The 15,505-nt window shown below is 34.1% G+C and overlaps 2 protein-coding genes across 2 annotated transcripts; both read right to left on the minus strand.

Annotated features, from left to right (window-relative positions):
• Positions 1-234: 234 nt before the first annotated feature.
• LOC132713221 (protein phosphatase PTC7 homolog) lies at positions 235-14,879 on the minus strand. Its single transcript, XM_060695710.1, has 6 exons — positions 14,517-14,879; positions 13,403-13,582; positions 12,721-12,919; positions 9,239-9,362; positions 4,100-4,226; positions 235-3,552 (listed from the first exon to the last, which is right to left on the minus strand). Exons 1-6 carry the CDS (start codon positions 14,737-14,739, stop codon positions 3,491-3,493), a joined length of 915 nt encoding a protein of 304 aa, XP_060551693.1. The 5' UTR covers positions 14,740-14,879; the 3' UTR covers positions 235-3,490.
• LOC132713220 (uncharacterized) lies at positions 4,569-8,318 on the minus strand. Its single transcript, XM_060695709.1, has 2 exons — positions 7,542-8,318; positions 4,569-7,296 (listed from the first exon to the last, which is right to left on the minus strand). Exons 1-2 carry the CDS (start codon positions 7,683-7,685, stop codon positions 5,023-5,025), a joined length of 2,418 nt encoding a protein of 805 aa, XP_060551692.1. The 5' UTR covers positions 7,686-8,318; the 3' UTR covers positions 4,569-5,022.
• Positions 14,880-15,505: the final 626 nt, after the last annotated feature.

Here is a 15,505-nt window from a genome sequence, read left to right on the forward strand (position 1 = left end):
AAATAGAACATATTTACTAACAAAAACCCACACATAACGAATGACCAATGAAATATCAAATGAAAATAAATGGATGACATGTAGGGAACAATAACACCTATTGTATCAGGAGATCAGGATGTACTGGTAGGAAAAATTATGACAAACACATCTACAAATATTCAACTAAATGCAAATAAGGAAAGATAAAAATAATTAATCATGTCAAAATATGCTTTTTTACTTTTTTAAAAAAAATTTAATACCTTAGTATACTTAAACGAATTACACAGATCAGCAAGGACCAAAATATTTCTAAGTTCAAGTGAATAATTCTTATAAGTTACACAAGTTTCTGTTCTGTATAATAATTCAATTAAAAGACAAAAATTTAGTTTTCTGCAATATAAGAATAAAAAAAAAATCAATGATCTGTACAACTAACTTACCTATCGAGGGTTGACTGCAAAACTGTTGTAACTTATATGAAATAATGGACTTAAAACAGTTTTGCAGTCACCCCTCGCTATGTGAAACAGATGTGAACATTCATTTATCACAACAAAAAAGTACATAATTATATACATGTGTACCTGCATCTATCACAATAAAATCTTTGCACCAAGTTTCCATTTTTCTTTTCAAAGTGGTTTCATGTGCTAAATACAAAAAATGTGCACTATGAATTATAATTCTTACAAGTTGGTGATATAATAGTAAATACAACAATAAATCATATCATTGAGGTTTTCAATATTGCAAAATATATATACAACAAACAGCCAAATATTAACAGAAATATAAGTAATGACAGAGTTACTCCCTTTTCTTGAGGTTTTTAGACACGCTCAGTTTGGAAATAATTTTTGGAATAAATGTACCATTTGATATAGGTCTAGACCAATTACTTGGGTGTAAAATTTCATATTATTCACTTACTCTGTTTTTCAAGAATTCTTCTTGTGAAAAAATGACCCAAAATTTTAAAGCATTGCAATTCTTTCAATCAAATCGGGTGAAGAATAGCTAAGTATGATTATCAATTTATTTCTGAGTATATTTCTTAATAATCTTTTCTGTTTGAAATGCCCCAGTTAATCAATGTCAGAAATTCAAATTTTATGTTTTAAGCTTTACTGATCCTAGTCCAGTGCCTTTAAGATGACTCAAATTGAAGGATGTTACTTTTCAGTTTCTCACATGTGTATAATTAAATTAACTGGTAAAAATGATTTTTTTTCCTAAATTAAATAAGCCGTAAAGCTAATTGCTAAGTATAAGAACATATTAATTAAAACTAACTTCTTTCTGTCAATAAACTGGATGTAGTTTTCTGATAAAATCTTTCTGTAAGAGTTCCGTTCATTTCAACTGCATTTAATATAAATGCTCCCTCTAGATCCACATACCAACTTCTGAGAACATATATTTCAAATACTTTTAAGTGTACTGACAAAAATACAAAATATTCAACAGAAAAAAAACAACAAAAACACCTGACAATTACAGCTTCCATTCTTAAATATGTATAGAAAAAAAAGTTATACATTCACTCTTGTATCACAGATAAGTAAAATTCATGAACACAAATATTCAGTGAAAAATAATGGCAAATGCTCCATTTATGTGACAATTGGGCTGTGGCCGTTAAACCAGGGCTTTAAAAATGCAAATAATTCAACACAATGAATTGATAGTTTTGTTTCTTGTGTTGAAACTATTGAATACATACTAATAAAATTATTCAACTGTTTCAAAAAACACAAGTTTAACAGCCATTAGCCCTTGGAAAAAAAATTACATACAAAATAATGGCATACAACAAATTGTACTTCATATATACAGAATTTTCTCTAATACCTATTTACACAATGATATTACATGTACATACTTTTTCAGTATAAATATTTACACTGTCTTTTCATCTACAAACCAAACCTTCTCTTGATTAATTACTTTCATTTTCTAATACTCTTAGTCTGAATAGTAAACTAAGTTAACTAATATATCTAGCACCTACAATACATGACTACATGTGACCTTAAGAGATTCTCTTAGTGAACAGAATTACCCTCAAAGCAGCATCTCTCCAAATTCTTGTCTCCAAATTATCATAAAAATCGTAAAATGCGTACAAAATAGTTTAAACAATAGTCAATGGAACAAATTCAACTTATTTTCTTTGGGTTGACTGGGTTCAAGTCGCACCACTAATGTAAAGGTCAACTGACGACTTTCCAGCTTTTCAGTTGTTGGAAGACCCTAGGTGCCTCTTCAGTATCAATTCAGATGCAAGTAGAACCATCAACCTGTAAGCTAGCTGGATAGCTTCTTCACATCAAAGAAGGAATCCAAAGACACCGACGGGATTCGGATCCACAGCTGTGAAGGGCAAGTGATTTGAAATAAGAACTTTAACCATTTTGAAAAAGTGGTAAAGAGCTTGTCTAAGGCATTTGCCATCCTTTAAACTTTAAAAATTGTCTCTGAATATCAAAATATTTTTTTTTAAGTAATTTCTTTATTCATACGAAAACCTATTTTCATAAATCCTTTTTTACTTTTTTCAGTGCATTATTTCAGTAGGCCCACCTATGTTCTATAAGCCAGCTGGATAGTTTTCACATGAAAGAATCCAAAGTCCCTGTTGGGATTCAATCCCACAGCAGTGAGGGGCAAGTGGCTCAAAGTCAACGACCTTAACCAGCTGCCTTAACCACTCGGTTCAATATTTGTAATTGACACCTAACCTTGCTTAAACTAACTTTAAAAATAGAATATCTGAATCATAAATAAACAAAGATGTACGAACAAGCAAAACACTTCACAACAGGAAATAGTTTCACAAGTGCCGGCTGTATTGACGAAACACACAAATTTCTTAACCTATTGCAATATTGCATATTTAGTGCATATATCCTTATCTAAGCAATATCTATTTAGAATTAACTACTAGAGAGAAAAAATGTTGAAGCATTTAACTATTTTCAAATTAAAACAATCAATTTAATGCCCTTTTTCAACTACAAACGAAATTTAGCAAATAAAACAAATTTCTAAACAATGGCATAAAGACAACAAAATCTCATTTTAACAAGTTATCATCTTATAACATTGTATCTAAAAATTTAAGTTCTTTATCTTTTCGAATGTGTCCATATAAATATATCTTAAATAAAATGTTTAATAAATTAACATGTTATGAAAAATTCAATCTTACACAAGAAAAGTTAAAAATCATTTTTCAAGATTGTCAACTTTCCCTTATTGGCACTTATCGTCTGTCTATAGATTCTCTCATTTTAAAAATTTAAGAATCATCTTTACTTAATGTTCTATCTCTCCACAAAAAACACCTATAACTGCATAGTACATTGTACATATAAAGCCTCGCCCTGTTTTCCTATCCCCTGCTTACAGCATAACACAAACATTTGCCTAATGTAAAATTACAAACAATTTATGGTCTAGATGAGTTGTGTCCCTTTTCATAAACTAGATGGCACTGTTGCTAGGTACCCAGGTCACATGATACCGTGGCAACTAGAACTGTAATATCGTCTGGCTTACCACCTGTTAAAAACATGAAACAAAATGAACTTCATTTTTACTAAAGAAATTATTAATATTTTCCGAAGACACTAATTTAATTTTAAATTTTTTCAATAAAATTTTACGAAAAGAAATTATTCTCCTATTTTACTAAAACAGACAGATGTTTTTATTTACCGACTCACTAGTTTAACTTTCGTGATTTTTCAATAAAATTTCCATGTCCAAGCAATTTCATTATTAATTTTCATCCAGACATTACCAAAATAAAACTTAATGCCATGAAAATAACTATTCATTACCACTGCCATGAATTTATCAAGCAAAATATTTTTGTGCATTATTTCAGGCACGAGCGGGCAACTGAGTAGAACCACAGACATTCTATAAGCTAGCTGGATAGCTTCCTCACAATGACATGGAAGAATCCAAAGTCCCTGTCAGGATCCGAACCCAAAGCAGTTAGGGACAAGTGGTTTGAAGTCAACAATCTTAACCACTCGGCCAAAGACGCCCCTCTAGTTTGAACATATCGTTATAGACATATATCATATATAAATTAACATACCTGTAATAGGTATTCCTGCATTTAAAGCTGACATTGAGAATGGGGACATAAAGTCTGGATCTAGAGAGAGATCCTGGGCCTTCTGAGCGATGTGATTGGCTGATACTTTACTAGAGTCTTTATGATCCTGTAATTAAAATCAAAGATGTATGATACATGATAGTCTGATATGACATTTGATATAATTATGATACATTATCAGTGGCTATTTCAGCTTACATATTCAAATGAAAATTTTCTTCAAATTATGCACTTTTTCAAAAAATCTGAACTTACACCCCAAATTAGCAAAGTGAAATTTTTTCTCAAAATATGAGAGACTAAGGCCTCTTCTGAACTTTATGAGAAAACCCATTGATTATATTCTTAAATTCAAAATTTTTATAGTTTGACGAGTTTGTTCAAACAGGAAGTTTAAATTTAGAATTTTATGTTCTTTTTGATTGTGTACAAATCTAACATGTAGAGCGGGGTCGGGCATTTCCGAACACCTAAGGTTCGCTGCTTATAATAAGGAGCAGATGTCTAATTCCGAACTAATAATATTATGCACACATTGTCTGACCTTTAACCTTTCAAACAAGACATATGGCATTTGCTCATGATAAACAGTAAGTAGGAAAATCGCGCCAGAAAAACTCTTGTGACTGCGTGCATTTCCGAACAGTGCGGGTCACTCGAACACAAACGGTGTCTATTTCCGAACATGACGGGCTTTTTAAAAATAACTAATTTATCTAATTTCGTTTAATCTAAACAATTTAAACAAGATAATTCATTCAATATCTTTAAACATAATTATAACAACAATATTTAATTGTCTTAAACACAAACGATGACTCGGAGTATGGATGTGACCAAACACAACCAGAGACGATATGTATCTATCAAGTTCACTGTTTTCGATCTCGTGCAACTATTTTTCAGCAGTACAGACACTCAAATGGGAAACTTGCGATGTCTTCCTCGTCCATTCCACTGAAATCAATGTCTGTGCATTTCCTGTGGAATAAACGAGGGCAGTTGTCACACGAGATCCATACCAGCGGGTTATCGTCATTGTAAAGTTCACCGCACTTGAAACATTTCATTCTGTCAATGTCACATTCGTATTCCGAGTCGTCATTCGGTTGAAAATCAGACCCCGAATCGGAGCTGCTAGATACGTCATTTCTTTTTCGTTTTGCTAAATGTTGATTTACTTTTTCTGCTAGTGCCTTTGTTTTTAGTTTTTCTGCTTTCTCAATTTCTCTTTGCCGCTTTTTTTCCTCCCTTTCTTTTTGTTTCCTTTGTTTTTCCTCATCTTTCTCTTTGCGTTTTCGTTCACGTTCTAGTTTTCTTTCTTGCTTTTCGCGTTCATTTTGCTCTTTAAGTGCTTTTTTTTCTAACATTATCTTTCTAAATGCCTCACCAGTAACTGCCTTCGGCAACTTAATTTTTTTAATCGTTTTCTTTTCAGTTCTGGGTTTTGGCATTGCTAGGTGTTTCGAAAATGGCGATTGCTGCAAGGATGTCTGTGGGTTCGCGACAAACTGTAGATCTATCTGTTCGTCGGGCTGTACAGCTTGACTCACATCCGGCAGTGCAACTTGCTGCACTTCCGGTAGTGCAACTTGCTTCACTACTGGTTGTACAGCTTGCTGCACGTCCGACTGTACAGTTTGCTGTATTTCCGGTTGAACAGCTTTCTGCACGTCCGGTTGTACAGCTTGCTGCACGTCCGACTGTACAGTTTGCTGCACTTCCGGTTGTACAGCTTGCTGCACGTCCGACTGTACAGTTTGCTGTACTTCCGGTTGTACAGCTTGCTGCACGTCCGACTGTACAGTTTGCTGCACTTCCGGTTGTACAGCTTGCTGCACGCCTGACGGTACAGTTTCCTGCACTTCCGGTTGTACAGCTTGCTGCATGTCAGACTGTACAGTTTGTTGCACTTCCGGTTGTACAGCTTGCTGCACGTCTGACTGTAGAGTTTTCTGCACTTCCGGTTGTACAGCTTGCTGCACGTCCGACTGTACAGTTTGCTGCCCTTCTTGTTGTACAGCTTGCTGCACGTCCAGCTGTACATCTGGAAGTAAGTCAGGCTGCACATTCATTTGAACCCCAGCAGGTGTAGCTTTTGGTGCGTTAAGCTTTGAGCTGTAGATTGTCGATGGTTCCATTTTTGCTGTTTTCAGAACAATGTCTCTATTTAAAGGGAAAAGGCCAGCATACTTAAATGCCAATATTGCGTTCTCAGTGGTGGCTGACCGTTCCCAGGCGCCCTTAAATACTTGAGCAAAAGTCCTCTTCGTAACTGTATTCGGGATATTCTCAATTTGAAAATCTCTCACAGCCTGACTCCAGTTTTCTTTTAATACCCCGAAAACCCGAAGATCAAGCGGCTGTATCAAGTGTGAGGCGTGCTCAAGTAGACAAAACACGTGAATGCCATTTGCCTTACAGACATCCGACACCTCTAAAGACACATGTGTTGAGTGGCCGTCAACCAATAGTAAGATTGGACGTTTGACTTGACGCTCGTCTAAGTCGGGTATAAACACGTCCGTTATCCAGGTCAAAAATAATTCAGACTCCATCCACCCATTCGGAGAACGACCTATTGCAGCCTCCTGAAAACCTTCAAGAATATCAGCCCTCACACGCTCGCCAGGATATACAATCATTGGCTTTATGTAGTGTCCAATAGCACTAACACAGGCCAACACAGTTATTTGAGTTTTATTACTACTTGTGCAGTTATAAACATTTTTTGCCCCTTTCATGGCAATGATTCGTCCACTTTTAGGACATAGTGGAAACCCGGACTCGTCAGCATTATACAAACGAGACGGATCAGACAATAGGCATGTGTCATTCAACTCATTGTTTACAAATAACTCTAACTCTGAGAACCAATTTGAGATTTTTGATGGCGTTATCACTGCTCTTTCTTTTCCGAGCTGCATGGGCGCTCTTTCCGTCAGCTCAGGGTGACGCTTGACGAAGCCCCTGTACCAATCTTTGCCGGGTCGATTGTCTTTAAAGGGCGTCTTACGACCATCGTCATCAAGGATCTTCTTTACCGTGGTCAACAGTTCCTGCCTCGTCCTTCCATAGCCGATCCTGGACATGCTGACTGCCCATTCTGCCAGGCGGGTCTCCTCAGCCGGCGAGAGGACAGTGCGGGGACCTGTTTTGTTTGTTGCGTATCTTCCCTAAAACAAGTAGGAGTGTGATATGAACAAGGATAATAAACAATAGTGCACTGAGAACCATTTCATCAATGATAAAATTAATCTTTTACTGTCATTTATAAAACAATAATAATTAAACGAAAATAAATGGCGTTTTAACAAATTACTAGCTAGAATTAGGAATTATATAAACTGGCCTGCTTTGTTCGCAAACTACAATGACCCGATGAAACGTACTTATTTATTCATAAAATTGTTCTAAATACCTTGATTTTATCATGCAGAGTCGTTTTCGGTATCCCGTACGACTTGGCCGCACAACTTAACGTAAGGCTCCCACCCTGAACAAGCTTGGCAGCCTCTGCCAGCACATCCGGGGTATACGACTTTGCACCGATAGAACGGCTCATGTTACCTGTGAGATATGAATGAATGAGTTAATTTATTAATGAATTATTTTTTCATTCATTAACCAACTTTTTTGATTGTTTAATTTATTTATTGATTAATTATTTATTAATTTATCTATTTATTTATTTATTTATTTAGATTTATTTATTTATAATTTACTTAAACTATTAAATACAAATTAGTCCTCTAGCCTTTTTTTGATGTTTGTGTTTTCTTATTTGTTCGGAATTAGACCCTCGGTTAAAAAGTGAGAGGATAATTCCGAACAACCACGTGGCAAGATCTACGTCTGTCTATTCTAGAACATTCTAATTTAGATGGGTGGGGAAGGGGTACATCTACATACTTTCATACATGTTTACATTTAAACACAAAATACAAAACTTGCATCGCTTATCTACGTCAGCAGTCTCCTTAGCATGTACGGCTAAATATATGACAAAATTTATAGGACTTACCTCGATGATATCTTTCGCTTTTAAAGATGACAGGACGACCTTGGAATTGTAAACAACCGGAAGCAAACAATTACGTTCAAATATTTCGCGCCAAAAAACTTTAAAAAACGCAACCTTACTGTTATTTTTACGACCGCATATATATTGTTCGGAAATAGACATCGTTCGGCAAATGACGACCCCGCTCTACTACAATAAAATACTTTGTGTTTCAAATGTCTGTGAAGAAATACAAAAATACCAATCGTAAAAAAAAATTTAACAATAAAAATTTTCTTTTGAAACATGGTTTTTGTCCTACAGCTTTTCTAAATCCAGAGTTTAAAATATACAATATACATTACTGGTACATTAAAGTAACATCTATTTACTGATACAAGCGTAAAAATTTTACAGTTTCCTGCCTCAATCATTTATAAGTACTAAGTCATTGTTCAAAGTTTGCAAGAAGGTCATAAGTAGCAAAGTCTGCCCCCTTTCACTTATTACAATATTAAATTAGAGATGCGCTGTTCTTAATGAAATGCTGCAAAAAAAAAACACAACCTAATTGATACATCATTTAAATGAACTAAATAGGACTGTCAATGATAGAAAACATTTTTGTAACAATATATCAGAACCCGAGTATCAAAATAGATTGATAAATAATATTATATAGCTAAAACTGCTTGTACAATAAAAACCATACATGTCAAAAATGTCGTCATCAAAACAAAAGTATGTCGTTATTTTTTGTTTTTGTTATTTTTTCTCACTCACCACTGACAATTAAATTTAGGGTTCAAGTTAGCCAAGAAAAAACAGGGAGAGAAGTGATTTCTCCTATCTTACAAAATCTAGAGAAATATTTCCACTAGACAAAGGAGAAATGTGTCAATATTCTAGATTGTGTTTAATATTGAACTGAATTTGAATATTGTTTATATGCATGTACCAATATCGCTATTTTTGAATACCAATCTAGATACATGTAGCTGATTAAAGCTGAATACTGACAAAATATTGAAATGGCAATTTTCAATGACAGCACTGGAACTATAATAAACAACATTTAGAAAGATAAATAGGCAGGGAACTATGGGATATTATACCTTGTATTTAGAAATGTAATCAAGAATCATGTCTTCATGCATGTTGTCAAATAAACCGTCTGTTCCCATAAGTAACACATCTCCTTCCTCTACTTTATATGAAGTCTTTGCTGCCATATCAATTCTGAAACAATTCGTAAAGTTCAACATTTTATAAATTAACAATGACATTTACTTCTGACTATACTGTCGAATTTGCAGTGAATTATTTTACGCTTGCTCTACATTGAAATATTTTAAAACTGCTCCTTTTTGTTGCTGGGTTGACTGACTGATTGATTGATTGATTGATTGACTGATTTTATTCAGGTTAAAACACACTTATATGCAATATACACCTACACATTTTTACAATGAAAGTTAGTAATAAATAATTTTACTTTCACATGGGTTATAACTTATAAGTCACACTGACAATGTTTATGGTCATTTGATTAATTTTTTAGCAATTATAGTGGAGGAAGACCTTAGCTTCCCCTCAAAGCAATATTTCCAGCACAAGCAGGCATTTGATTAATAGAACTATCAACGTTCCTTAAACTAGCTGAACAGCTTCCTCACATGAAAGAATCCAAAGTACCTAGTGGGATTCAACAGCGGTGAGGGGTACATGATTCAAAGTTACTTTGTCACATTGTATTCATTTTACATTTTGCTCCTCAATGTAATTTTGTTAACATTTGCTCCTCAATGTCATTTTATTACATTTGCTCCTCAATTTAATTTTATTATATTTACTCCTCATTGTATTACTTCACATTTGCTCCTCAATGTAATCAATTTACATTTGCTCTTATTTTTATGATCTTAAATTTGCTCCTTATTGTCAATTTTACATTTGCTCCTCATTGTACTATTTTTACATTTGCTTCTCAGAGTAATTTTATTACATGTGCTCCTTAATGTCTTATTTTACATTTGCTCCTAAAGATCTTATTTTACATTTGCTCCTCAATGTATTTTTTACATTCACTACTCATTTGTCACATTGTATTCATTTTATATGTTGCTCCTCAATGTAATCATTTTATATTTGCTCCTCAATGTAATCATTTTACATTTGCTCCTCAATGTTATCATTTTACATGTCCTCCTATTATATGATCTTAAATTTGCTCCTTATTGTCAGTTTTACCTTTGCTCCTAATTGTATTCTTTGGTTTATACTGAATTTATTTTACTGGATAAAAAGGAAGAATTCAAAGAAACCACACGTCAACGCCGGATAAATGTTAACAAAATTTTAATAAAAGATCTACCGGTTTCGAACCTATCTGGTTCTTCATCAGAATTTATTTTAGTTCGATTGTGTAGGAAGCTATAAGCTTATAGACACACTTTCGAATCCGTTCCTGGAACCAACCAGTACTGAGCAATGAGTGTAAAGTTTCTTGCTCAAGGAAACAACGACTTGCCCCTGACGGGGTTTGAACCCATACGGCTAGCGATCATTAGATTACTAGTCCGACGTGTTAACCACTAGGCCATGCCGCCACTTTGTATTCTTTACATTTGCTTCTCAGAGTAATTTTATTACATTTGCTCCTGTCTTATTTTACATTTGCTCCTGTCTTATTTTATATTAATTTTGCTCCTAACTGTCTTATTGTACATTTCCTTGTAACTGTCTTATTTTACAACTGCTCCTCAATGTTACCATTTTACATTTGCTCCTCATTATATAATCTTAAATTTGCTCCTTATTGTCAATTTTACATTAATTTTACACCTCATGGTATTTTTACATTTGCTCCTCCTTGCAGAATTTTATATTTGCTCCTCAATGTACTATTTTTACATTGGCTCTTTATGTTATTATTTTTACATTTGCTCTTTATTGTATTATTCTATTACTGGTCCTCATTTTCATCTGTTTAAATTTGCTCCTTAATGTATTAAATTCTTTTTTCAGACGATTTATCAAATTCAATAATACTTTTGAACGAGTACACAACAATCATCCATCTGAGTTTTTAACTCAACCTAAGGTTCTATTATATCATTTATCCTCTATGCATTATCTGCTATGACAGACAAAATGACAATATATAGAAATAAACCCTACAAGTATGATATAATCAATAAAATCATTGACAAAATTATTCCCCTGATCATTGACATTCAAAAGAGCTTTTAGAGAAAACACACTGTCAAGCATATATCATTTAAAGACAATATCCGATCTTGACAGCACACATAAAAGCAAATTACTTGCAATTTTGAGATGGTTGAGTTAAACTTTTTTTCCTGCAATAAATGCTGAATGAATATGGTCGTGCGTCAGTAAACTTATTCCCACAAAATCTGCATAAAACAGAACTAAGCCTGTGTGTGGGTTTTGTTTTTTTGTTTTTGTTTTTCTTAAAAATGAAGACCTTTGATTTTTATCCAATTTTCAAGGGCGAACAGACACTTGTGTAATTTTAGTGTCACTTCAGTCAGGTACATGTATACATGTAGAATATACTTAAACAAGTTAATAATGTTGGAATACCACTAATGTGAGCAAGCAGTTTCAAAGCTTTCACCCACAATAATGACAGGTACTGTATATGCTACCAGTATATTGCCAGGACAGCTTGGTGTAGTCTATCCAAGCTTTAATGGGCTTCTCTATCTAATTAACATCCTATATCTAACAATGGATAGTTTCAACTCAAATACATAGCAACTGAAGTCCACTACATTACTAGGTGACAGTTAAGCTACTGAAACTCTGTGATTAGCCTCTGTCAATAGAGCCAGGCCTTTAACAGTTAACCAGGGCTCTCGTTTGATAAAATTTGGGGCCGAATATCGGCCCCATTCCCCCACCAAAAAAGTATGTTTCTTCCTCTAAAACCGAAAAAAAATCTCCCTTGAAATCCCTGGAAATTAATATTTAACAGGCATAGAAAATGCCGATCAGCGAATATATATTTTGCGAACGGCAACCGGAAATAGGTACGTATTCCGCGGACAGCAATCAGAAATTAGTATGTATTCCATGACTGGCAACCAGAAATTAGTACGTATTCTGGGAACGGCTATCGAAAATTAGTATGTATATATAAATAAAATGTTCCGGACAGTTTTTAGCATTCCAACATGTCGCACAATTTCAAGTTTTACCGAAAAAATAAAAAATCCCCTTTAAATGAAAAATATTTGAAAATCATGCAAAATTCCCCCTCTGCATGGACCCTGGCCCCAGTCTCAAAATGCTAACGAGAGCCCTGGTTAACCCATAACCTACTGAAACTCGGTGATTAGCCTTTCTTGCCAATCTTTAGAGTATAGAGCCAGGCCAGCCTCTACATACATCTGTTTTAGTCTGACCAGACTCTCTCTATACACAATTTGTAGATCATTTTTTGTTCTTTGACACTGAAATCCCATAACCTTCAAATGGGCTGTTCCAAATTCAAAGCAGAGCAGATCCATTACACGAATTCAGAAGGTTCAAGGTTAAAACCAGTCTTTGTATTTCTATAATAATTTACCTATCACTGAGTACTAGTCCCTCCTGCTCTGGTGGTGCTACTGTCAACTGGAATGGTGTATTAAAGTAATGTTGTTGCTCCTCGGACCGGTGCACTACCTCCCCATTTCTAATTAACATAAACCCACTATCCCCTAGATTAGCTGTGTAGATTGTGCGCTCTGCCTTGTGAAGTGCTACAACGCAAGCTGTACTGCCACCTTTAATAAAAAAAATATTACATAAAATGTAAAGATCTATCAATTAAAATGAAAACTCATTTTCATTACATAATAGATAACTTTTCTTATAAAACTTATAAAGTATTTTGAATGAATTTTAGAAACGAAAGCGATTTTATGTTTTGCGATTTTAAAAATATATTTGAAAAGGGAGAAATAAGAAAGTTCTTAACAATTCATTATTGTAGGCTCAAACAGTTAATATTGAAATGTGTCACAGGGTGAAAAAAAATGCATATCCCAGCTGTGACCCACCTACAGAAAATGCTATCTGGTCACCCCACCTACAGATAAAGCTACCTGGCCACTTACATACTTTCTCCCAAATAATATTAAATATAAAACTTAATTTTTGAAATAAGTAAAAATCTTTCATCATGTTTTAGGATAGTCTGCAAATAAGTCACCCTGTTCAATTCACTAACAAATCTAATCTCCTTAAATAATTAATCATAAACTTACCTATTAAAGGATATTTGTGTGCTAAAATTTCTTCGTAACTATCCTGGATCAAGTTGGCTGGTGACTGAGGTTTGAAATGACCATTTGCAACAAGACGTTCACATACTCGCATCAATGAGGTAGAGAATGCTGATGGATCTATCCCATAATTTCTCCAACCCCCTACACCATCTGCAACTCCTGAAATTAATATACATTAATACCTAACTGTAACGAAAGTTAATTATTTGTTAAACCCAGGATTAGTAAAATTAAATCATAAAAAAGATGCTGTCATGCCTCTATTTTCTCTTTAAATATTATATATGACTTATACGACTATGAGTAATGAACTGACATTCTGGTAAGATATTATTTCTACTATTCAAGTATTTTAACATTTAATACAAAAGAAGTTGAAAGTTTAAACATATAAATTAATATTATTCTAAATAACACATAATCAACTCTATTAGTATTATCAAGAAATCAATATTTCATTAAAGTTTCTATTTAAATATAATTGCAAGAAATTGATATCATCCATTATCAAGTGAGATCTGATGCACTGCAAGCTCAATGACTGTCAGTGTGCTTAATAGAAAACACAACTTCCCTGCAGGAAAGTTGATACAGGGGGGGGGGGGGGATCCCAGAACATTCATGCAGGATGCCAGGAATCATGGTGTACTTGGTGACATGGTCAGTGACATATAATTGGTGATCATTTGTTCAATGTTACACCTTGAATGTCACTTTGACAGTAATCATATAGAGTGGGTGTCATTAAACACAAGGTGACCATGGGTCACAGATAGTAGAAAACAAAATGACAAGGTGACAAATTATGTATGGCCTAGGCTAGGTCAATGACCTGCACTGCAGTAACAAGAATTTTTCAATTAAATTATTAATCAAACTCCTGTTTAAAGTCCTTTTATGGTAAATTATCATTGATAATTAAAAGATACAAAAGTAAATATATATACATAAACAATCATAGATAAAGATGCTCATTTTATCAATTTTGTTTATTTTATCAATTTTGTTTACAAAATGACATGGTCACGTGACTAATGTCAAAATGTATAACGTCAATGATGCGCACAAAGAATTATAACACAACATCAGTTACCTAAAACATCGGCAGTTTTATCTCTCGCAATAAAATATGAATCATCACCAAATGACCATTTCCTTTGCCCAGTTCCAGTACCACAAGGTGATAATGATTTAGAAAAACCAGAGCAGCCCGTAACAAACTTTAGCGGATCTAATGCTGGTTGTTTTGTTTTGATTTCCGTCTGAACATTCGACGCAAAAGCTCTGAAGAAAACGCGTCCAAATAATCCTTGCATATCAACAGATTGTTGAGAAACAGTCCATTCAAATAATTTCCCCCTAAAAGATACCGAAAATTATGGATTAGGAACAACCATTTCGTTTCATTCTGCCACCATCTTTGTTATTCTACGAACGACCTCTACCGTTGTATGACCTTGAACAAAGGGGATTAACTCCTACAAACATAAACAATTACAGGTTTCGCGGTACTAAGATTTATTTAGAGCGCACCCAACTGTAATTCTGTCTTTAATATTATGATGCATAACTGTTTACGATACGGCGCACTTGTTTATTATCCATTAAATTAAGTAATCGTCACTGGGAAAGTCCCTGTCCTTTAAAATATCTTTTCACACCTAATTAAAATCGACAGTGACACCAGAGACATAGATAACTATGTCTCTGGTAACACTGGTTAGATTTTCATGTTTATCATGCTTACAGTATGCAAATTATAGAAAAATATATAAACGGGCACTTGCAAACACGGCAATCATCAATTTGTCAAGAAATATGAGTCCCGGTTAGATGAACAAGGAATTTTTCTAAGCACTAAATGAAGTCCTACAGATTTGGCTACTTGACTTTTATCCCACCACATGTATTCATCTATCCAAATTATACATTAGAATAAAACTGTTTATCACACACCCGTGCCGATTTTGCGACTCTGTAAAAATGGTATTGCACGGCCGTGCATATATTTTGACGTGACGTCATTAGCGTAATATAAACATAGTGAAAAGACGCGCTAAATGTTAGCGTTATACTATAGGC

Source organism: Ruditapes philippinarum, unplaced genomic scaffold (assembly GCF_026571515.1).
Source record: "Ruditapes philippinarum isolate M1 unplaced genomic scaffold, ASM2657151v2 ctg3091_1_1_1_1, whole genome shotgun sequence".
In the NCBI taxonomy this organism is placed as follows: domain Eukaryota; kingdom Metazoa; phylum Mollusca; class Bivalvia; order Venerida; family Veneridae; genus Ruditapes; species Ruditapes philippinarum.